At 33.4% G+C, this 24,222-nt stretch overlaps 4 protein-coding genes across 11 annotated transcripts in view; 2 read left to right on the forward strand and 2 right to left on the reverse strand.

Annotated features, from left to right (window-relative positions):
- Nucleotides 1–7,291, reverse strand: part of Endoa (SH3 domain containing GRB2 like, endophilin-A) — a 36,079-nt gene extending 28,788 nt beyond the window's left edge. Inside the window, exon 1 of the mRNA XM_083046498.1 lies at nt 7,158–7,291. The gene's annotated coding sequence lies outside the window, so the exon portion shown is untranslated. The remainder of the gene's footprint in view (nt 1–7,157) is intronic.
- Nucleotides 7,292–7,875: 584 nt separating this feature from the next.
- Impbeta11 (importin beta11) lies at nt 7,876–14,943 on the reverse strand. 7 transcript variants are annotated; one of them, XR_014426053.1, is made up of 19 exons: nt 14,080–14,386; nt 13,411–13,542; nt 13,085–13,185; nt 12,880–12,993; nt 12,399–12,805; nt 11,978–12,241; nt 11,724–11,879; nt 11,589–11,644; nt 11,280–11,462; nt 11,089–11,203; nt 10,779–10,999; nt 10,524–10,688; nt 10,233–10,425; nt 9,908–10,145; nt 9,678–9,774; nt 9,348–9,607; nt 8,779–8,920; nt 8,545–8,700; nt 7,876–8,154 (listed from the first exon to the last, which is right to left on the reverse strand). XR_014426053.1 is itself a non-coding variant. In XM_083046035.1 (18 exons), the coding sequence occupies exons 2-18, from the start codon at nt 13,531–13,533 to the stop codon at nt 8,596–8,598; spliced, it is 2,940 nt and encodes a 979-aa protein (XP_082902161.1). In that variant the 5' UTR covers nt 13,534–13,542; nt 14,819–14,943; the 3' UTR covers nt 8,419–8,595. The 7 variants fall into 7 exon arrangements, 6 of the variants coding, with proteins under 6 accessions (XP_082902161.1, XP_082902159.1, XP_082902158.1 ...); XM_083046035.1 differs by lacking the exons at nt 7,876–8,154; nt 14,080–14,386 and adding an exon at nt 14,819–14,943 and having other exon boundaries at nt 8,419–8,700; XM_083046033.1 differs by lacking the exon at nt 7,876–8,154 and having other exon boundaries at nt 8,419–8,700; nt 14,084–14,387.
- A 597-nt stretch (nt 14,944–15,540) lies between these two features.
- On the forward strand, nt 15,541–17,622 carry Rps6 (ribosomal protein S6). The gene is made up of 5 exons (XM_083045654.1): nt 15,541–15,652; nt 16,036–16,240; nt 16,588–16,733; nt 17,032–17,232; nt 17,384–17,622. The coding sequence occupies exons 1-5, from the start codon at nt 15,647–15,649 to the stop codon at nt 17,576–17,578; spliced, it is 753 nt and encodes a 250-aa protein (XP_082901780.1). The 5' UTR covers nt 15,541–15,646; the 3' UTR covers nt 17,579–17,622.
- A 136-nt stretch (nt 17,623–17,758) lies between these two features.
- LOC145940465 (uncharacterized) lies at nt 17,759–22,625 on the forward strand. Of its 2 annotated transcripts, XM_083045652.1 has the most exons (4): nt 17,759–18,238; nt 18,897–20,028; nt 20,363–20,479; nt 20,562–22,625. In XM_083045652.1, exons 2-4 carry the CDS (start codon nt 19,016–19,018, stop codon nt 22,387–22,389), a joined length of 2,958 nt encoding a protein of 985 aa, XP_082901778.1. In that variant the 5' UTR covers nt 17,759–18,238; nt 18,897–19,015; the 3' UTR covers nt 22,390–22,625. The 2 variants fall into 2 exon arrangements, with proteins under 2 accessions (XP_082901778.1, XP_082901779.1); XM_083045653.1 differs by lacking the exon at nt 17,759–18,238 and having other exon boundaries at nt 18,660–20,028.
- Nucleotides 22,626–24,222: the final 1,597 nt, after the last annotated feature.

A 24,222-nucleotide genomic window follows, 5' to 3' on the forward strand; every position in this document is an offset into this window, starting at 1 on the left:
TAAGTTTTAGAAAAATATATCTCTAGTAGCACAGATATATTAAATATTTTTACTTGTAATAAAAATTGAAAGAAAAAATATACGTACAACCCACATATAAATCGATAAAATTTACAATTTTACATTGAATATTTATATCACGTTTTAAATAATAAAAAATTGATCGAAACGTATTTATTTATTTTCTTGCATTTCCTTGTTTTTCTATATAATTTTAAATTAATGGAAAAAAATATGGTTCTGTATTGAATGTGTGTGTATGATTTAAAACACTTCAAATGCAATAAATTTTTCCAATTTATTACTAAAATAAAATCCTATTAAAATAAAATCCTACGTTATATTTTATATAAAATCTGCACTCTTAACATTTCTAAATTCTTGCCCATCATATTATGTTAAGATGTCTGAAGTTTTTCAAGACATTTCTCTCTATCAGAATTATCTGTCCAACGCCATATTCTATAAATAGAGTAACTTCCCTGATATTTCTCGAATATTTTTCCGAGTCATCGACCTGCGCGTACATTGTCCTTCTGTAAGAAAGCTCCTCTCTCTTGCAACTCTCTCTCTATGATTGGATAAAAATTACAAGAATAAACAAGCCTTTCAAAGAAGCGAGATCGGTAAATAAGAGCGAGCGAGCAGTGTGCGAATCGATTTTACGACTTATTAATACCGTCCTGTTTTAAAAGGACTTTTCTACGTGTGCACGTGTATGCGTGTGTCATGATGGTGATGGTGGTCGTCTCAACGACATATCGATTATGAATATAATCAGTGCCACTCTCGTAATCGTTGTTCAGCTCTCGCAATACGATTTGTCGCGAGCTCTTGACTTGGCAAGCTCTCTCTTTTCTCTTTTTGCCAATCATTTACCCTGAATCTCCCCAGATCGAATAGAATAACCGTTCATTTAAGTCGCGAGATATATCTCTTCACGGAGTAATTTTTTTCAATTTAAGACGCGAACCTGAGACTTCCGGGAACTGTTGTCTCTACTATCACGTTTAATTTACCAAGACACGGTTAATTAACGTTAGAAAGGGGTGAGAATCGAATCAAAATCATCCTTTTCAATTGCGCCTTCTGCAAAATATTCGTCAACACGTGAGAGAGTCGGTGATAGTTTCTTTAAATTAAAAATCACCGACGATAGTAGTCATATAAAGTAGATTAGAAATCAAATGCTTATTTTTAACATTTTTAAAAAATATAACAATTAATTTTCTGATTTTTTTTTATACAATTCTTTAATGAATTTATTACTATATATTCCCACTCATTGTGTATTCTTGTATCACACAATATAATAAAATTTTCAAAAATAAGATAAAAATTATATAATTAGAAATTGAATAAGATAAACTATGTGTGGAGAACAATTAGATTTTAATATAATTTAACTCGGGGAATTTCTATTTACATAGTGAATGGGACTATGAAAGTACATGTTGTCTTAAGCCGACGGATTACCAGAACACGAAGAACGGGAAGAAAGGACTGTCTTTTGTTTGTAATTTGAAATAGACGCAACAAATGCGATTTAGAGAAAAGCAGTTTAAATCTTTGGAAGTTTAAAGGGCAACACGTAAGTGTGTCGTCAATATACACGAGAGCAAAAGCTGCTTTTCCACCCACGTTGGTGATCTTACATGCCGTAACAACCATACCGTAACAATTCTTCAGAAATATCACGTGAACTCGGAGAATAATTAAAAATTATTAGTGCGAATGTATAATGCGTATGATATTAAATTATTCATTCTGCCGCAAAAAATTTAAATTAACTTGAGAAACGACTGTCTCTGATCCTGATAAGCTTCAGATATTGTTGTAAACGCGCATGCATTGACTTTATTAAAAATAAAAATGACAATAATATTTCTCATAAAAAATTTAATATAATTCATTTAGTTACTGTACAGAAAATAAACATTATCGTCTGTAATTCTGTGTAATTTTATTACTTTATGCGAACATAATCGCATTATATTCCATATACAGTAAATAAATACTGTTTAAATCTTTTAAATTTAAATTTCTCATAGATATACACACTCAACATCTATATTTTATTAATTTTAAAATAGATAAATTTTGTTATAATAAACAGAATTATAATTTTATATTAATAAACAGATAATTTTGCATGTAAGAGAAATACGCGTATATCACACACTTATTTCCAATTATACTTTGCAAAGCTCATCAAGTCAGAAACAGGGTTTCCGACTCTAGTTTCCGTGTCTCATATAAATCAGTGAGATGGAATTTTCCCCGAAGAAGCCGGGCGCTGATTTGTGCCGGGACGCGAAACTTTCTGCGAATTTGCGAAACTTAGCGCAACGCGGGGCGGTTGCTAAGAAACCCGAAGAGCATATACGACTGGGTTATGATGCCGCTATCACTCGATAAGAGTCCTTCCTTTCCCGTCCATCGTATAGCGGTATCGAAGTTCGCCGCATCCGTCGTACAAATCACCCCCGCCAGCCCTCCGTAAAATCTTTCTAAAAATACGCGACTCGAGTCGGCAGGAGGCCATACGACTCGCATCCTTTGTCAGGTTGATAACACTATCCGACATGCTTCATAAATGAAGTGTCTTATTGTATCTCATACTTGTGAAGATTAATTTGGATTTTTAGATTCTGAAGATAAATTTAAAAATTGTCTAGATTTTTAATCTGAAATATTTGACAGGATTATTATTTGTAATTTTTGTATCAATTATATCTAAATTAGTTTGTAATATATATTTTGTGTTACGCCAAACATTCTCAGATTCTCTCTTTCTCACATGTTCTATATTTCTTTCAAAATACGTAGCACAACTCTTTGTAAAATTTACGTCTTATTTTTTTCACATTTTTGTGACATTTTTTTAAACCACCATTTTCCGTAAATGCATTTATTTATAATAAACGTCATGATAAGAAGATAATTTGTTTAAGTAGTACTAAAGAAAAGATTTTCTCGAGTTATCTTTAAAGAAAGCAAAATGAAGAAGGATAGAAATATAGATCCTGATCAGTTTCTCAAGCAATAAAAAGTAAATAAAACGTAATCGAATAAAAAGTGAAATAATATATAATCCTGCAATAATAAAACAACTGTAATAATATAATAAAAGTGAAAATAAAATAAAATTCTGTATGAATATTGTATAGAGATTATTCAAACATAAATATAATTTTACGGAGAACGAATAATTTCCCTCATTTTAAATTTCGCTTAAAAATCATAAAATGATATTCGCGCGCATGTGACGCTTTATATATATTTATATAATTCCCCCCTCTGGTGTTGTATAATTCACATTGTATATATTATAGTAACGTACGTTATCTTGAGCTAAGTTATCAGAAATCTAAACTTATCGATCGCGAAAAAGTAAGTCTATTACAAGCAATTATGAAAATTCCGCGTTTGCTACAACGATTTTCTAGTAATCGCTAAATTGTTAGAATTGCAAAATGAAAATCGACGACTAATTGCGCTAATTTCACCGGTGATAGGATACTATCGTCATTTCCCAAGGAATCAATTTCCGTTAAAAGAAAACGCGTAGGAGCAAAGATATTGCAATTGAATAACTCGTTGTAACGATGCGTAAGTGCAGTCGATGCATTAAAATGAATTAATTCCTATGTTAAAAATTAAGAACTTAAAATTTACTTAAAGCAGAGTGTGTTAATGAAGAATATAATATTATAAATAAATTTTACAGAGCCAAAATTTATCCAATAATAATAATATTATAAAAATAATATTATTAAATATATATTAATCATAATATTATTAATGTATATATTATATATAATATTAAATGTAATATTATTATATATATATATACATATATATATTATAGATTATAATGTATATAATGTTTACTGCATTTCATGTGTACTCGAGAAATAAAACATCAGAATTTTATAAATTTCACAATAAACTTTCCATTTCATTCTATAATTATGATATTGATGAGAATTCAAAGGCACATATTAATATATCCCCTATTGATTTAATGTCAAGATTAATTACTACGATAACGCGAAGAATTAATGTTATTTGTCATGCCAATATTTCTACCACGCTCGCGATTATTATTTTACTAAGACTAAACAAATCGTGGCAAATATTTTGTACTATAAATGATTAAAGTATAACTATTTGAATATATTGTATTATGTACACTACTTCGACTCGCTATATATAACGTTTGAAACAACACTGTCAATACGGCTACACTTGACAGCATAATTTAAATGTCACGATGTATTAGAAATTAGCAAGTAAAACATCGGAAACATTCACAATTTGCATTTTGCAGCATAACGTTTATTTTTAGTCGCGATCCTAATCATCGCGCAAAGTATCACGATGAAATCATTTCTTATACATTTATGATATCGATGATGATCGATAACTTGTCGCGATAGCGTAATTATTGCGCAAAATTCAGCGGCAAAATTTTCTCGCTCCATCATTTTATTGTATCTTCGTAAAAACTTTTTCATATTCATTTCGATTCACTTTAAATTTATATGGATGCAAAGTCGTCACAAATTACATGCGACAGTTTTTCCGTGCAGTTTTATTCCGTTATATATTATTAAATTTTTGCAGTAAAATACATAAATTACTGTTTCGTATTCAATTTTCGTGAAAATTCTAAAAAAGCGCCCGACATTAAAATATAAATATAAATAAAGAATCTTTTCAATAAAATTTATAAAAAAGAATTTACGTGTTTTACACGAAAATATACATAGATTATTGGCGAGAAGTGTAGTAAAATCAAGTTACGTTAAATTCTGTCCGCCCACCTTGAATCCGATATACTGAAATATGTATTAATTAATACCGAAATTTCATCATGTTGAATTATGTGCATATTAAATGTAGGCTATAATCCGATCACATATCGTTCGAATAAACAGCTTATTTTATGTCTACTCGTTTTATGACGGAATATTGACGAAAGTCAACTATATATGGAAATAAGAATGTAATATAAAAATTTAATTTAGATGATGTAAAATTTTGATAAATTTTTTAAGTAATGTATTATATAAAATGTTCCAAGTTGTGTGATTTACAAATTTGTATGATTTTTTAAAATTCTGCATATATCTTTTTTATATTTTTAACATATATTTTTTCCAGATTTTTACTGCAAAAAATTATCTTCTTTCTTGAATTATTCTTATCTTATCTCCCGTATTGCTAAGAACTACGCTGCTTGTTAATTATAATATTTACCACGCATTTTTTACAAAAAATTACAATAAACAGGAAAAAATTAACAAGAATTTTCTAATCTTTTCCTTCCGGAAAAATCAATAATTTATAATTTTACCCTCTTTTAACTCCCACCTATTCTTTACAAAAAAATTACACAATTCTTCTCTATTCTCATCTATCTTAATTCACTTTAACCTTCTATTATTCAAATCCACACAGTCGAATTTATATATGCATATAAGCTTAAAGGTAAACTGAACAAACACACAACTAGAAACATATATCTTGCATTGAAAAAATATTCGAAATTAATTTGTTTTCATATCAAACTGTGATTTAAATTGAAAATTTATTATTATTTGAGAAATTTATTATTCTATTACTATTTGATAACGTACGTTTTCTTTTATATTACACAAATAATAGCCACAAAAACGTATTTAAAAACCTATTCCTGAATTTCGTGACCGGAAGCGCGCAGCGTTCGTGGCCGAGCAACTCAACGACGAATGTGACACGCGGTAAAAGTCGGAGGTCAAAGCGAATTGCAATAAAAAAGAAACGCCGCCGTTTTTTTCTATCGCGCTCCCGCAGCATCAATATTCGCTCGCACATTCGCTGAGCGGCGATTCGAGAGGCCTGTTGAATATTAAATTATTTGTCATTAAGCTTCTATTAGCGATCGCCGGGGGGGGGTGATATGCTCGACTTCGACGCCTGTCGCACATAGAGGCCCGCGGAACAGAATCTGCGAAATTCATTCGAAATGAAAATCAACAGACATTAAATGTGGTGACATCTCCGATTTAACGACGGTCGCCATCGATACCAATTAAAGCTAATTGCGGTTAAGTGAGCCAATTCTACTGATGTTGGAGCATGACTAAATTATCATATCACTCTCTATATAGTACATAATATGTATATATAACTACAATATATTCTATAAATATTAATACTACAAAATATACATGTAGAGGGAAAGAGAGAGAGAGAGAGAGAGAGAGAGAGAGGAAAATGAGCTAATCCTTTAAAACCAGAATATTAAAATATCTTGTTACAAATTAATTGTAAAATGCAAGAATACCGTTAATCCGTCTAAATTATTTATCGATATTGCCATATAAAATATCATAAATGTTGCCATATAAAAAGGTTTCAATTTTATTAATAAATTTTATATTTTTCTAAGTCCCCTTGCGTGTCTAATATATACAAACGCATTAACACGATTTTAACAAAAATGGACGTTGTAAAATAAATTCAAACAGTATTCCGGAGTTAAATTGCGGATGAGAATCAATTGACGTCAATTAAAATCGAGTTTATATATCCTCGCCTATATATCGTAGATAAAAGTATACAATTTAGAGAGAGAGAAAAAGAAAAGCAGTAATGATAATGTCAAAGCCGGATTTCTCCTAAACGTAAATAGAATGGAAATCGAGCGCGCGCGCAGATCTAAGACATCGAGCAACAAGATCAATGGTTCTTTTTTTTCCCCCCCCGGAATGGGAACAAATAATGACATACTACGATCGAGAGTCACGTGATACGCCCACGCCATTCACGATCATTCAAAAATCCACCGGGCTATCTCGAGCAGCGATGATCGACAGGCGCGAAGATATCGCTTAAAGGAGGTCGACATATCAATAACAATCGGAGCAACAACGCGATTGTCATCGCCGGTGCGTGACTTTGACAGGTGTTTTTAATTCGCGAATCGCGCGAATCGATCGCGCGCATAAGCGAGACGTACACGTATATATGTATACATATATATAATTGGAGCAAGGCGGGATTACACGAATTACACGCGTGATGATGCATTCTAGGGCCCCGAGACGTGTGGGAGCTATTCGAATTCGCGCGATATATGGGAATATAGATTTCGAGTTGACACTCACCGGGAAGAAGAACTTTCGATGGACGGAGACGACACACCGGCAACGCACTGTAATCCGGAACGGGGGTCCAACACACTCGGCTAACCCCCTGCCAAGATTTGACACGGACCACACGACAGCTGTTCGCGGTTTCGCGCACAACCAACAGACAGCGCCAACGTCAGACGGCGTCGTCGCGACGAATGAGTCATGATGTTGCGGCGCGAATGGGAGGGGAAAAATTAAAGCCGCGCTCATTCGAGTGGGAATATCGATGTGCGATATATCGATATGCGATGTAATCTCGATATGCGATATAATCCCGCGATATCGACGCGCTTACTCTTCACGTTGATATATAATTGATATATAAAGAGAATTAAAATATATATTTTAATATAATTATATATACTATCTTATATTATCTATGAGCAATTAATTCTTTCATTACGGATTAATATTATATATTGTATGCATATAATATAAAGAATATACTAAGATATTTTGTTAAAGTTTAATAATTTTATTGTATTAATATATATCTATTAATAAATAAATAATTAAATTATTTATTTTATTTATTAATAAATAAATATATTAATATATACTTATTAATCTCTTTTATATCAATAGATTGCGCACACATATGATAGAACAAACTAACATTTTATTGATATCTTCTTATTGTTAGTTTTATTTCCACACTTAGAAATGAGTAAAAAAATTCTTCGATATATTCGCACTCGAAGACAACAATGTGTCCAATATATACTTTTCAATATCCGTATTTGTATACTTATTATATACTTTTTAACATTGTCATACGTTCATATACAAAAGCATTACATCATACATGTTCGCATAATATGATATCCGAATGTAAAGAGTAAACGCGTCATCTACAAGCAGTTTTTAAATATGATAAAAAATCACAGTTGCAACTCTCATCAGTGCAACAGAAGATCATTGAATAAAAAGCAATCGTATGTTAATCCAATGTGGCAATATGAAAACTATTCTGTAATAAATAATAATTTACTAATTTAATTGTATGTATATTCAATATTTTTGTTTACTTGTCCTAATATTAGTTTAATATATTTATTATAACAATCTCTTAAAAACCATTATAAAAAATATCTTCCTCTCCTAATTATATGCGAATTTTCTATAGATTAGAAAATCAAATTGTGTATAGTGATATTTGATAATGTCAAATAATGGAGTAATCATCTATATGTATTCAAAAGCAAAATTAGGGGAGAAAGGAATCTTCCAATGGTGCGAAAAGAGAGAGAGTAGGATCTTTTATTATCAACATTATTAATACAATGAAACAGATGATAGTATCATACAATAAAATAGTGCCGTTTCACAAAAGAGCGCTGTAAAGCTTTCTTTCTCATACCTTATGTAGTCGAAATCCTCTATTGTATTGCATTTTGATCTTGCGCCTTCCTCACAGCGATATGTAGTCCTTGAGTTGTTCGTCGATCTCGGAATTGAGGGTAAGCATCAATTGATCAAATTGATTATCTCCAACTATACTTCGCAGCGTGATCAACTAATTTCGAAAAAAAAAATCTTTAGTCTATAAAGAATAGTTAAATATCCAAAAAAAATCTCAACGAAGAATTCTCACCTGACTTTGAAGCGTATCTTTCAAGGATATACTATGCACAGGATCGCTGAAGGCGAGTCTCTTTTGTCGTTGAGCGTGCTCGGTTTCGTAATCCACGTCCTCGTACTGCGATGGACTGGGCTGATCAGTGTTCATCAAAGAACTGGAATAATTTTCAATTCGTTAATTGCACATATCGATATATCTGTCCTCTTTCTATAAAAAGCCTGTATAATCAATCAAAGTAATTGCGATAAATGTAACGCATAGCAATTATTTTTCAATAACGAGTAACGACTATAAAATGGTTTTAAATGATTATAAGAGATTAAAGAAACAAATTTATATTATTTGTTTTATTTACATTATTTGTTTAATTATATTTATTAATTATATTTAATATTACTTTTTTTATAATATTTATATTATTATTTATATTATTTATAATATTCTCAATAAATATGAAATTATTATGAATTTCCAGCTATATATCATTTAAAATTTTTAAATAATTGAGCTCTTGTATTATAAATCGCTTTTACTTCCATTTTTGTGTCTGCGCATAAGAAAAACACTTTTAAAATACTTACTCGAAAGGATAGCCCATATCGTCAAACTTAGTGATGTCGTTAAGCGTCTCGACGATATTCGATATTATGTACGAAAAATATTCGAGAACCGTAGGTGGACTGTTGGCTCCAAGGAGAAAGCAGAGTGCGAGGGCTAGTAATTTTCGCTTTTCACTCTGAGACACCAACGGCATTCCATTGATCCACCTGTATATTATTCTTCCAAGCACGACCTCTTCTCTCGTTTCGGTTCCTATATTCTGCGCGAGATCGCTTATCACCTGCAAAAGCAATTCTTATCTTTGAGAAAGTCCGCGTGCGAATCGCGATTAGGATAGAATTTGTTTTTACCTGTACAAAAATATCGCGAGAACCTAATAAAACTCTTGCAACAATAGATAGATTCATAGTCATGACCATTGGATACTCTTCGCCATTGTAAACATTCCTGTAAAAAAAATATATTTTAATCTAATTAATTAATAATTTAATTTAATTTTTAATATTTTAATTTTAGTAAAATAATTTATCTCTATGGCACAAATTTCTTTCTCTCAAAAAAGAAAAAAAAATTTACTTACTCGAATATCTTTAATAAAATGGGTTTGATCAGTTCTGCACCCTGCTGAGGGGAAGCTCTGAGACACAACTCGAATAATCTCAGCGCCATCACTCTACCGTCCGTCCGTAAATCGCTCAAAAGCGCTTTTAGTGGTTCGATGATCATCGAGCCTCTATAAGTGAAGAAGTCTTGCGGATTCAACAATACGTACGCTTGAATTATGTACAAACAGAGACGTAGATTTTCTGTAGATTTATCTAAAAGTATAAGCAGTAGAATTGTTATCATCTCGAATATCACCGAGGATTAATAAAACTGTTAACAACATTAAACGTATCGCTAACCCAATAATGCTGGCATATTTCCGAACAGATCCATTATAGCTGGTGTCGGCGCGGGTGCATTTTCCAACAACGCAAGCCACAATTCCAATCCATCCTCTAATAAATAAACATGTCCTTCTTGAGTAACGTCACAACTCAAAGCTACAACAGCTACTACCAGTGGTTCTAAAATAACACTTTCGGGACCTAGAGCCTGTGAATGTATGATAGTATTAGAAAAAGATCAGCATCAATCTATCGATCCAAAGATAAAATATATTATATATATTTATATATACATCGCATATTTACCTTCTCCAATTGTATCAGAGTGGAAACTATGGCGCACCGCAACATATTATATACTTCAGATTGTTGCCAAAGTTCAGGTAGGTACGAACTAAGTGCACCGATATGAGGTTTAATTCCACTGCCAACACGCTCGACAATAAACGATAATACATATAGCACGTGCATCTAAAAGATATAAAAATTCATAAGAAATAACACAAGAATATATCGTAAGATCATAAAACAAAAAATAAACGTCAATTCTTTTTTACGTACCTTTGTATCACACTCGTTCACTTCCTTAAGAAGCGCAAACAATAACGAAAATATTGGCTCCAAAAAGTGAGAAAACTCTTCCGGATTGAACTGAAAGTCATCGATCGCCTGTTTCAAAGCATTACTCGCCGCTAAACGAACTCCCAAGTCCTCTTCAGGGTTCAATGCTTCTATCATGATCTTGTACAACTCGGGTCTCAATTCCGTACTCAATTTAATATCTGCAAGAAATATAATATAAATATTCATAAAATATAAGTAATAAATAATTGCTTAAAACACATCTTTTTGTAGCAAAATTTCAACGTACTCGTCCATTGGCCGATTAACCAACACACACGTCTTCTGATAATTCTATAATAATTATTATTTCGAACCTTCAATTCCTCCTTCAGAGTCGTCGAAAACCACTGATCAAAATTTACCTGTTACATAAAAAAACATGTTTGTTAAACCAATTAATAATATTTGAGAGAATTTTTGTGATAATATTTTCTTTACCTCGTCATATAAATCGAAGGCAGCTAAACCAACCGCGCGATAGACTGCATCTTTTACTAAAATCGCATGCAAATTATTAGGATCTACGGGTTGATGATGTTGTTTCATCAGGTCAACCAGAACTGAGGCGAGAACATCTCTAAACTGATGAAAGATTGCCAAAAATAGGGACTCTGTGCAAGGCTGCAATACAATATATAATCCCATAAATAATCATTATATATACACAATATTCATTACAATTATTGATATCACGACATTTATAAAATTAATCTGTCGTTAATTTTTGTAATGTCTCTAATCACTCACCCTCAAACTGTATTTCCATGACTCGCCACCATCGTCAACAGCTGAAAAAGGTAATTCTTTCCATAGTTTTACATTTAATAATGTCTTTTTTTTTGTATGATATTACTCTGCATCGTTATATCATACTATGCTTACCAAAACTTTCTGGATGAGTATCCCACATTTCAAGATCCGCAGGTGTCAAAAGAAAATAATGCGTGACAAGCCTAGAGCAAATTTCTGTTAATATATCTGGTGTGAAAAATTCTTGTTTCAATTGGCACGCCCTCAATACCAATGGATCTTTCGTCTCTGTTTTTCATAAAAAAGAAGCATTCCTTCATCATTAATATAAATAACATACATAGAACACAATATAGATAGCATAAACAATAATACAGCCTACGTACCTTCGCTAACTTTAGCTGATCTATAATATGTCGATAATAAAATATTTTTCATTAAATTCAGGCATTGAATAATAAACTTTTCGAATGTTAATGCCTGACCGGCTTCCGTAAAGCAATAAAAAACGGAAAACTCTAAGGAAGTCGGTATGAGTTCCACGTAGCAAAATGGGTGCATCTCTAACACTCCTATTAAAACTTTGGTCAAATGTATTATAAATTTGTCACATGCATCCATCTGTACACCTCTAGAAGCTAACGTTTTTCCTAAAAACACAAACAAGAAAAACAATGTATTACTTTTATATTAGACATCAAATACATTCGCATTTTTATAAACAAAAATATATAAACAAAAATAAAATAAATATATTTTATATATATAAAATAGTTCTCTTTTGAATAATTTTGAAGAAATACTAACGGCACTCGAGACAGGTCCTTGCACGCTCGAAAACGACTTTTAAAAATAACATGGCATCCTGAGATTCAGATGGATTTGAAAAACCATTTACAATCAGCTGCCTAAGTATTCTTAATAGTAGGAGTGCCTTCTCCAAGGCTTCTTGTATCTGATTGACGTCGGCCCCGTTTGACGCCATAATCAGGAAGGATTCGGTGTAGGTATTCCATAAGTTTAAAATAAAATTGAACATAGTCGCAGTCAATTCTCGGAAGAGCCTCTGACCGTCGGCCAAACGTTTAGACGCCAAAGCCTTAACAACATAATGCAGTGTTAACAATGCTTGACGTTGCGCCAGAGAGTTTTCTCGCCTTATAATTTCCAACAATGTTGGTACTAATGTGCTCCATTCTCTAGGACAATCATACCTACATGCGAAATAAAATGATTAGCACATGCTAATAAATTTATTACAATATATTATATTACATGTATTTTATACCTTGCTATCTTAGAAATAAGAACTGCTAATTGTATGGCTAATGGATTTACAGGTTCTTCAAAATTTCTTAGCAGATGCTGTCGTAAAAATTCCTTCTCATTATCCTCAATTGAGCTAGAATAATGGTACATATTATTAGATATATATATCGATAATAATATTCGAGCATGCGATGCTTCCTTATTTAACACAAAGCGTCTCTTACTTTGGCGCATTTTTCCTCCAGTATCTTTCAACTCCAATCTTTAGATACACGGTAGCCATCCATCTGACTTCAACAGCCAAGGAATGATTTGAAAGAACATTCTAAAAACAATTTTTGTGCAATGACTTATATATTTCATATACATAAATATGTATAATGCCAAGAAATATAAAATATTATAAGACAATTTTAAATAAAGGCAATCTAATATACAAATGTATCATTGTTGTCCCATGCAATGTTCCATAAATTCATTACGTGCATGGTAGACATTATTATACACTTCTAATACAAATTCTTATATATCTTTTTACATAATAACTTACATATAACGCTATATAAAATCCTTGCTGAGTCTCCCATTGCTTCAACGTCTGCTCTGCAGATTTCAGGACATCAGGGTCTTGGCTGACCGCCTGTCGTAAAACTTCTATAACTGCGGCATCCATGTCTTCTTACTAAACAATCACATGTGTCAACAGATTTATCATTCTCAATGTTTAACAAATAGTACAATTTTTTATTCTATTAATATCCCACTCTTGTGTCATAATTGTCTATCATAACAGCATCATTATAATATTACATAATTGCAACATAATTTCCTGCATTACCCTTTCGATCAAAAAGCAAAAGTCTCTAACATAATCCAAACAATATTCTACCGGAATTAAAAATAATAAAAAACATGTGGCTTATAGGATCGATTGTTCGCAAAATTTTACGTCGACACAGGGGACACGAGATATACATCGGATACACGCGAGAGATTGAAAATCACGACGGATGTCACATTACATCATTTCTCCGTCGAATTAACGAGCAACGTCGTCATCGTCGTCGTTCTTGTTCCCGGTAACGGGATGCCCTCTAACCTGTACAACGCAGGCAACGGGAAAAGTGTGTATCTCGGCGGCGAGAAAAAGAGAAAGGAGAGGAAAACTGAGGAGAGAGAGAGAGAGAGAGAAAGAGAAAGAGAAAAAAAAGGACATTACCTGCCTCGCAATCGATGCCGCAGACTCTTCATTCCGTGTGCTCCATTTGTCGTTCTGCGAGAGAGAAGAGTGTATTTACGTAGTAAATCGATACATAACGAAAATCCTCCGGCGCGATCCCTCTATCGTTCACCGGAGAGTTTCACACGCATACACACACACATATATATGTACACGTGCATGGCACACATACACACACGTGACACCTTCGGAAGCGCTACGTTCCGTCTCCCGATTTCCACCGTCCCGATATACGTCGCGTTCTCCTCCTCTTTTCTCTATTCTCTCTTTCCTCGCCTCTCCTCTCTTCGCGCGTCACGACACGATAGTGACAGTTCCGTCTTCTGTCGCCTTCTTACATCACGCGCGCGGCGAGATAAAACGAAGCAAACTTCGCGCCGGCGAAATCGCTCATCCGAGAGTGATAATTTCGCCGGTGATACGATCCTTTGCTGATCCATCAGCATCTTACATCGATGCATATGTAATAAACACCGTTCGTGATAACATTAAAATATAAATTGTATTGAAATAATAAAATAATCAATTTCTCTTTTAATAATTGAAATTATTTTATCACGAGTCACGCAAAAATTTCTGTCCGGATATAGTCCCTTTCTCTCTCCTCATCTTTTGTCTCTCTTTCTTCCTACTTTTTTTCTCGCAATTAATCCTGCTGTATATGTATAATAAGGAGAGGAAATGTAAAATTAAAGGATAAATATGTGAGATTACTTACGTAATGCAATAATATCGATTGCGCTGGAAAAATTATAGTGAACAGCCTGCTTCAATTATAATTCCGAGAATATATGATCTTGACGTGGTCCCTTTTTCAATCCAGACTTTGTCGAATGATTCTTTCTACATAAAAAATTAATAACATTAAAATAATCGATTAGAGATTATATGCTCAGACTTTGAATCGATATTTAAAAAGAATAAGAAATAACCTACGAAATTTTTAGAATTACACTTCAATATCACGCTTCAAAAACTTTATGCAATCGTTATTAAAATTATTGTAGAATACAGAGCGTAGATTAGTTCGGAAATACAATTAATAATCAGATTATAATGTTTTCATTCACTTGTAGCAATTTTCTTTGTAGACTGCATGGTGTAAAATATTCCAAATTCAATTCACTCTTGCACAAAACGTGACACTCTTCACTTTCATTCACAAAAGTTGCATTCGGAATAAATCGGCATTCGAATCTGATTGGTACAAACGTACAGACATTAATCATGAACAACTAGATCGGAAACAAACCGTGACATTCAAGACTGCGGTCAGAAAAATACTAGAGATTTGATCGACCAATCGGGATAAAGGAATTTTTAATTCCTTTATCCTGATTGGTGGTCAATCTTGCGCTCCGAAACTCGACCAATCGGAGTAAAGAAATCTTTGTCCAAATTGATCCAATCCGACGTCTCTATAAATCCCTGTAGCTTTAGTTGGTTGAAGTTGGCGACAGTGGATATGGAAGCGAAACGTTCGCGAGAAGCTTGATTTGTGTCCTTTCCAGTTCATGGCTCGTGGAAGGATTTAAACTTCGTCACGATGAAGGTAAGAATCCGCGAATATCTAAGGAATCTCGCGTCCATCGCGTAAAATCTATACTTCTTCCGACGCACTCAAGTATTGTGAATGCAACGGTGTTCGCATATTAGTTAAAATTATAATCATATTAGACGTAGTGCCGATTACAAATAGCTATCTGTATCGGACGATGTCAAATAAAACGTGCATTATTTTACCTCAAAATTAAATCGTGATTACAATACATCTCTTTTTTTATCATTCTATAACTTATAACTCGTAAAATTAATATGCTATTTTTTGGTTTCGCTGATGTGTTTTTCGTAATGAAATCTCTCGACTTAACCTCAAATTCGAAAAAGAAAACTGAATATTGTGTACATTCTTCCTAACTCATTCGATCGTTACAGCTGAACGTATCGTATCCCGCGACAGGATGTCAAAAGCTATTCGAAATCTCGGACGAGCACAAGCTCAGGATTTTCTACGAGAAACGCATGGGTGCTGAGGTCGAAGCCGACGCACTGGGAGACGAATGGAAGGGCTATGTAGTTCGCGTTTCCGGCGGTAACGACAAGCAAGGCTTCCCCATGAAACAGGGTGTCCTGACAAACGGTGGGTTTACATTTTACATATGTATATTTTAACATATGTGCACCAAAGTAATTTCTTAAGAAGACCTTGGCTTAGTTTACATCGAGCACTTGATACGTGTATCAAGTAGTGCATTTGAGCAGATCAGCCAATAACTGAACCAATGTACTAGTTATTTACTATTTGATATGCGTATCAAGTGCACGATGCAAACTAGGCCAGTAAATTATACTTTCAGTTATTTTACATTTGTTGTCCCCCTTGATAGAAGTCTTGATTATATTTATAATCCTGAGGCTGTGCGTTATTAATTGTAATTTTATATATTTGTTTTAATTAATATAATATGATGTACTATTTACTTCTAGGCCGTGTACGTTTATTGTTATCGAAGGGACATTCTTGCTACAGACCTAGACGTGATGGTGAGCGTAAGCGCAAATCCGTTCGTGGTTGCATTGTAGATTCCAATTTATCCGTATTAGCCCTCGTCATCGTAAGGAAGGGAAAGCAGGTAATCTATTAACTGCAATATAATTTTCTCAATTGTTGTTAAGTATTAGAAGACCCATGCTGTTCAGGGTGTATTTAAGATGATATTCAATTTTCTTGAAATACTATCGTACGCATGGAAGATAAAATTCGTTTCTTTGATTTGGGAAATTGCTTAATTTTTTTATGCTTTTTCTCAGTGTACGAACGAGACACTTATTACTATCTATTATTATATATAATTTAAATCGAATGTTAAAGAGATAAAATTTAGAATAATATATCAATTATTAAAGCTTAATGATTCAATACTGTAACAGGAAATCCCAGGACTGACGGACATGAACGTACCGCGTCGTCTGGGACCAAAGAGAGCGAGCAGAATTCGCAAACTCTTTAATCTTTCGAAAAAAGATGATGTACGACAATTTGTAGTAAAACGACCGGTACAAAAAGAAGGAAAGAAGGAGCGATTCAAGGCACCGAAGATTCAACGTTTGATCACTCCGATCGTTCTTCAGGTATATAATTTGTCCTAAAGAAAATTACAGAAACACACTTGATAAATATATATCGGAGAAATATTTAGATTAAAATCAAATTAATTGAATTAGTTGTCAAGTGTTGTCGAAAAAAAAAAAAAAAAAAGTTTTACTATTTTTATATTTACAGAGAAAGAGACATAGATTGGCGCTTAAGAAGAAACGTTGTCTGGCCCGCAAGGAACAGGCGGCGGAATACGCGAAACTGCTGGCGCAGAGACAGAAGGAGGCGAAGAACAGACGCCAAGAAGAACTCAAGCGAAGACGTAGCGCCTCTATGCGCGATTCCAAATCTTCGAGCCAGTCGGCACCTACACAACAGTGAAGCGATTGAATTTATTTACAAATCAATAAAAAAAATCTAAACTACTTGGTAGACTTCCTTCACATTTATTTCATAAACTTCCTTAAATATTCTATGATGCAGAATTAAAAAACAAATAAACTTTCGGCCACAAAAACTTCTTTTTATAGCATATATGTAGTACAAAATTTTTGTTTACATGTGGCATCTAACAATATTTTTCGAAAGTTTATGAATATTTAACAACAATTATAAAGTTTATAATTATTATTCTAATTATATTTTATAATAATTTGAACGGTAACTTTTGTATGTAAATAATTATTTTGGACACGTGTCTTATTTTGCATTGCAAAGTCGACTCTACATGTCGTAGCTTTACCTTGGTCTCCGCTAATTGGCTGATCTCGATAAAGGACGAACATGTGACAAGACATGTGAAGGTCAGTCTGAAACAAGCGTTCTTCGGATTCGCTTCTGTGTTACCGCCAAATTACAGGATTGTTCACGTAAACACGTCGTATCGTGAACATGAGTTGACTTCTGTTATCTTCGAGGCAGTTAAGTTATTTTCGCGACTGATCTCTTCCTGGTACCGTAAATTCTTATGCGAGTACCTGCTTGTGTGTGATTGCAAAATCTCTCGTTGATCGAAACTTCAGTACGTCAGTGAATTTATAGGTATACATGTACAGATTTCTCGATTACATCTGAATTTCTTTTCTCTCTCTTTCTAAATGACAACATGCATTGTGGAAATATTCTGATATTTTAGAAGTATTATTATATTAACGGCGAGACATATGATATATATACGATCTTTTAACCCTTAATTTGACTTTTCCAAGAAAAATTAAAACAATTCATGTGTCATTTATATTTATATATTATATATATATATATATATTTTTTTTTATAATACAAAATTAAAGTACAATAAATTTTAAAAATGTTACTGATATGAATACAAATTGTATATATATTTTTTGTAATATATATGATATAATATCATATGAAAGGTTAACTAAACTCTATAAATGTAAAACAATTTGACATTATTTTTTGATAACACGAATACATTATTTACTATAATAAGATATTTTTTAATAATTTAAGATACCAAAAAAAATGTCATTAATGCATATAAGTATCAGAATGTTACTAAATTTATTTTTTTTAATTGCATTTATTAAAATAAAATCAGTACATATACGTTTAACAAAAAATTTTAAAGGGAAAAAGAAGAGAGAGAGAGAAAACTGCAACGCAAAAACAGTGCTTTGTCGCAATTTTTATAACAAAAGCGGAATCTAATTATATTGTTTTATTTTATATACAGAAAGTGTAAAAAATTGCTGCTAAGGAAGAGAGAGAAAGAGAGAGAGAGAGAGACGAATTTTTAAAATTTCGACCATCCTTCTGAAGGCTTTCTTCTTTTTCTGACGACAAGACGGAAGGATGTCGACGAGCGAGAAAGCAACGAAACTTGATGAAAAAAAAAGCTCCGTGGATTTCATAAAAAACGAGATATTATCTGCGAAACTCGGGACAATCGCAAGCGAAACATGTATCCGACCGCGATTCGCCAACCACACGCTGTCATCTTTGATGAAGACACGGACACCGATGGACCCGAGGAAGAAGTCGTCTTCGAAAAGCGCGAAAGCATCGAAGAGATCGCAAATTGTCGTCTCCAGCAAACTGAACAGGATTTACAAGAGACGCAGCATTACGAAGCAAAGCAAGAGCATGCAGGTCCTAAAGACGATCCTCAAACGGGAGAAGAAGGATCTTCGTGCGTCCTCTTCTCGTCAGGATAGACCCTTCGAGTCGACGACAGCGATCTATGAATACACGGAGAATTCACTGGTCTTTCTCCCAAAGGAATTGATTAAAGACATTTCCCGAGATCTGAAGAAATGCGCGGCAAGTCCGGCTAAATCGGTGGTTTTTCGCGACGAGCCAGCCAAAGTTGAGCAGTTGAATGACGAGAAAAAAGAAGTCACGAATTCAGAGAATCGCGAAGTCGAAGTCCTTCATCGTGGATCGAGGGAACCTGGAGAAGAAAACCTTGCGGAACGCTTCTCGAATGAGGATTACACTGCGATCGAGGTTCAAATTCATCGACAAAATGTGAACGATGCCACGACGAATCGTCAATACGCGTTTCGTCGCGGAAATCGGAAAACTTGGAACATCCGGAAATCTGAAACAAGACATGTCGATAATTCGCAGGATAAGGATGACAGATCAGTTGTGAACTGCGCTGTACCTATCCGAAAAAGAGGTGCTTTTCAGAAGAATCTCGTTTTTACCAATCAACGAGTTTGGAAACCACCTGGAGTCGCTAGGTCCTCGATTATAAAGAGCACGATGTCTTTAATGCAACCGATGTCGCAAAAATCGTCTCGATCTACCGAAAGAGCCATCGCTTCGACGGAGAACAAATTTTCGTCGATTGAACATGTCGAGTAATATATTTTTTAAATTTATTTACTTCTTATTTTATATATATAAAAATACGGAATTTTGTCTTTTTCGCGTACAATAAACCTTGAGAGGAATCTAACAAACTTTTCCAGAGATATTTTGTGCAATTCTTAAATGTCATATTTTTGAGCTTTTATCATTGAAAAATTTTTAAGCCATTAAATTTTATAATTTTTATATAAAAGATTGTGTCTGTTACATATATAATAGTTATATATAAAACGATTATAAAAAAACAATTGTGCAAATATATGTGTATTGAAATATTTCATGCTCAATGCATTCTGCATTTATGTATTATATTATCAATTTTAGGATACTTAATAATGAGCCTATGAACGCATCGATATCCGTAAATCAGTCCAAGGTACTGATGAAGGAAAATCGAGATCCTCGCGTAAATCGTGTGACGAAAATTTGCGAACATCTCGTGTAAGAAAAAAAAATTTACTTTCTATATATATTTCCAAAAATATTAAAATAATATTTACATTACAATTTTATACTATGACAGAGAAACGAAACAACGACAGAGATTGCAAAGCGGAGGTGCGATACCGAAGAGAAGACGCTCGACCACCAAAGTTGGTTCAAAGACTTCGAATAAACGCAACGATGCGAAACCGACAAGATCAAGATCGAGATCGAAATCAAACTCGCGTCATCGGCGAACAGTTACATCGAGAGAATCTTCGCAGAGCTGGAATGAGCAGTATCGTAACGAGTCCGCCGTGATTTACAGAAGAAGATCGAGACCTTCGGAAATAATCCACGCGTTGAAAGAAATCAATGGCGTAAGAGAAGACGAAGACGTGGAAGAGAATGCCGTGAATGTAATTGACTGCCGGAAATCTAATGATGTTTTTAATAACAAAGAAGATGACAGCGGACTCCAAGCAAATTGTGACGCGGGAATGTTGCAGAACGACGAGGTAAATTTTACTAAAAATAAAAATTTTGATGAGCCGAATCAACCTTTCGATCAGTCTTCTTGCAAATCGATTAGCACGCAAACGGAAGAGAGCCTCGATTCGAAGGAAGTTTTAAAGCTTACTCTAACACAGTCGTCGCCAAATAGTAGCAACGTTGAAATCGGATGCAATACGATGCATTACAGTGCCATTTGTAAAAATGCGGAAGTGTCCTGTGATCTGATAAACTCGACAAACTCGAAAGCAGACATTGATTCAACGATTGAAGATAAAACGCCGACATTAGAAGATGTTCCAGTTCATACGGAGTCTATTAAACCTGCTGAAAGCAGCACTGAAGATGAATATTCCGATAAGAGCAAGAAACTTCTAGTTAATGAATGCAAACAGACTTTGAGTACAGAAACTTTAATATTAGAAGATTATGATACAATGGAAACTCTATCAAACACGACAAATGATTTTATCAGACTTGAAGAAAAAATAATGAACGAGAATTCTCAAACTTTTTCAAAATTATCTACAAATTCTGACGATAAAACAAATATTGATATCGATACGCATCAAGAATCTACTAAGTATTCGAGAGATAACTCATTTTCAGAAAAATCTCATCGACCATCATCCTCGACGATCTACGACTACGATGCATCTTGCTCTTCCGAGGAACTCGCAGAATATCTTGAAAACAACGTTCAATACGGAAATATAGTCATGTCAGAATTGGAAGAGAATATACCGGGTGACGTGATCGCGGCTCTCGAACTTGCAGCAGAGCGCGCGCGCAATCTTCATAAAGCCATCATTATATACTACGAAAACTTAAGACCGAGAGAAACTGAAAAACGAGATGAAGAAACTGAAGCTGAGGATTATGAAACCGTCGAGGGATGTGCTTGTTTTTCAAGTTGCGAAATTAAACATCGAAAAAAATCCGAAGACGACGAGAAGTATTATCCCTTGATCGATATGACCAACAGCGAAGATGTCGAGAGGTTTTCAACATGTTCTTCGAAGAGCAGCAACTCCGTCCGAATGTGCGAAGAGAAGATATCGCTAGCCGATTATCGCGAACTCCTGAATCAAGAAGAAGAAAGCGCTGCTCTTCCATGTGAAAAAGCACTAGCGAAGTCGAGCGCTCGCGATCTTGCGGAAGTTAAGTCATTGGTGCAACTGCTGATGCATCGTTCGCGAGAGGAATATGCACTCGAGTTGTTACAGTCGGAGGAGGATGAATACGATGGAGAAGATTTCGAAGCGGCAGGAGCGATTAAAACTTTGGCGCTTCCCATGACAAGTGAAACTTCTATCTCGCGTGAGAATTTGCTGCCTTTCATTTATTGCATTTTGTTTTCCGTAGTATTTTGGTATTTGCAATTTTCGTCCCAATGCGAGCCCCCTGCGACGTAATCTTTCTGTGTATAATTTACGTTATTTTCATATATAGTTTCCCTGCATCTGCAATATAATATTGATTTTATTAATATTCGTTCGCATATGTTACGTTCTCTTTGGTTTTAATAAATATATCTCTTTTTATATCTAACATATATCTTAGTATATATTTCTTATATTCGTTTTATTGTTTTACAAAAATATAAACTTATAAATGTAGGAAAATTTCTTTTATAAATTGAGGAAAATATTCTGGAAAAATAGTTATGTAATAAAAACAGTATATTAATATATGTATATATCTATATAGGAAATTGTTTTATTTATTTCGATATGTTACTATATATTTTATATTTCTCACTTTTGAAATACTAATTTTTCATTGGCTTTTCCATCACATATTATTTTCATTGAACTTGTCTTTCAGCTTGTCATTAATCTATTATTGATATATTAATTATTTATAATACTAGAACAACACAAGCGCGCGCTACGCGCGCGCCATTCTTTGATTTCATATTTTAAAAAATAATTATTAAAATAATAATATTTTTTTGACAGAATCAACTGATAACTGTCAAAAAATATTAATCGAGTTTAAAATACCATAACATATTATTTTAAACAAATCATTATTTTAATTTTTAAAATATATTATTTAAAAACTTAATTAACAAATTGGCGCTTAAATCAGCTGATTTCTGTCAAAAAATATTACTAAAGCATTCATTTGCTAATTAAATTTCAGAGTAATAATACGTTATAAAAATTAAAGTAGTAATGTTGATAATACTTTATCCTCGATTAATACTTTTTGACAGAAATCAGCTGATAACTGTCAAAAATAATAACCGAGTTTAAAGTAGCTAATTTCTATAAAAAAATATTAATAAATCTTCTCGTCCATAAAATCGTAATTAGTCTCGACGTTGTGATTATCTCGATTATCAAAACAGTCTTACAGAAAATTCTATTTTTTTTGTTCGCACTTGTTTTAGATTTAAATACTGAATTTTTATGCATTGCATAATTAATTAATATATACTTCTTTATGTATTGATTGCAATGCATGCATAAAAATATGTGAATTAATTATGCAATGCATAAATATTCATTACTTAAATCTTTAACAGAAAACCAAAAAAATAGAATTATATACAAGAATCTTTCGAACAAAATATCTATGCTTCTATCAGATTCATGCGTCTGTACACACACATCCAACACACTGCAGTCTCGCGCGAGACTGACCGCAAGACTCTGAGCAGCGGTATCGCCAAGCGCACCCGACACCCTACACATCCTCCACGCTGCGCATCTCGCGCGAGACTGATTCTCGAGACATTGTGATTGCGAGACTGATCGTCAGTCTCGCGCGAGGCGCGCAGCGTGGTAGACGTATAGGTTGTGTTTGGCGATATCGCTGCACAGAGTCTTGCGGTCAGTTTCGCGCGAAACGTGCAGCGCGATGGATGTGTGTGTATGTACAGACACACGAATCTAATAGAAATGCAGATATTTTGATCGAAAGATTCTTGTAGAAAATTCTATTCTTTTTAATTCTCTGTTAAAGATATAAATAATAAATATTTATGCATTGCATAATTAATTGACATATTCTCAGGCATGTATTGCAATCAAGGCATAGAAAAATATATATTAATTAATTATGCAATACATAAAAATTCAGTATTTAAATCTAAAACAGAAGTGCGAACAAAATAGAATTATCTATAACAATCTTTTGTGAATAGAGATAATCATAACGTCGAGATATGATTTTATAGACGAAAGTATTTATTAATATTTTTTCATAGAAATTAGCTACTTTCGCATGGGGTCAGCGGT

The sequence above is a fragment of the Prenolepis imparis genome, unplaced genomic scaffold (assembly GCF_030444845.1).
Source record: "Prenolepis imparis isolate NDT839.2.m4 unplaced genomic scaffold, iyPreImpa1.0 SCAF_9, whole genome shotgun sequence".
NCBI lineage: Eukaryota > Metazoa > Arthropoda > Insecta > Hymenoptera > Formicidae > Prenolepis > Prenolepis imparis.

What these genes read in the sequence shown, in the direction of transcription:
- Impbeta11 (XM_083046035.1), bottom strand. Translation starts at nt 13,533, where the DNA reads ATGGATGCCGCAGTTATAGAAGTTTTACGACAGGCGGTCAGCCAAGAC. An exon ending in CTTATTTCTAAGATAGCAAG is followed by an intron (nt 12,806 to 12,879) that starts GTATAAAATACA and finishes TTTCGCATGTAG; the next exon opens with GTATGATTGTCCTAGAGAAT. An exon ending in GTTAATCGGCCAATGGACGA is followed by an intron (nt 11,000 to 11,088) that starts GTACGTTGAAAT and finishes TATTTCTTGCAG; the next exon opens with ATATTAAATTGAGTACGGAA.
- Rps6 (XM_083045654.1), top strand. An exon ending in TCGTAAGGAAGGGAAAGCAG is followed by an intron (nt 16,734 to 17,031) that starts GTAATCTATTAA and finishes ATACTGTAACAG; the next exon opens with GAAATCCCAGGACTGACGGA. An exon ending in TCACTCCGATCGTTCTTCAG is followed by an intron (nt 17,233 to 17,383) that starts GTATATAATTTG and finishes TTATATTTACAG; the next exon opens with AGAAAGAGACATAGATTGGC.
- LOC145940465 (XM_083045652.1), top strand. Translation starts at nt 19,016, where the DNA reads ATGTCGACGAGCGAGAAAGCAACGAAACTTGATGAAAAAAAAAGCTCC. An exon ending in TCGTCGATTGAACATGTCGA is followed by an intron (nt 20,029 to 20,362) that starts GTAATATATTTT and finishes TATCAATTTTAG; the next exon opens with GATACTTAATAATGAGCCTA. An exon ending in AAAATTTGCGAACATCTCGT is followed by an intron (nt 20,480 to 20,561) that starts GTAAGAAAAAAA and finishes ATACTATGACAG; the next exon opens with AGAAACGAAACAACGACAGA.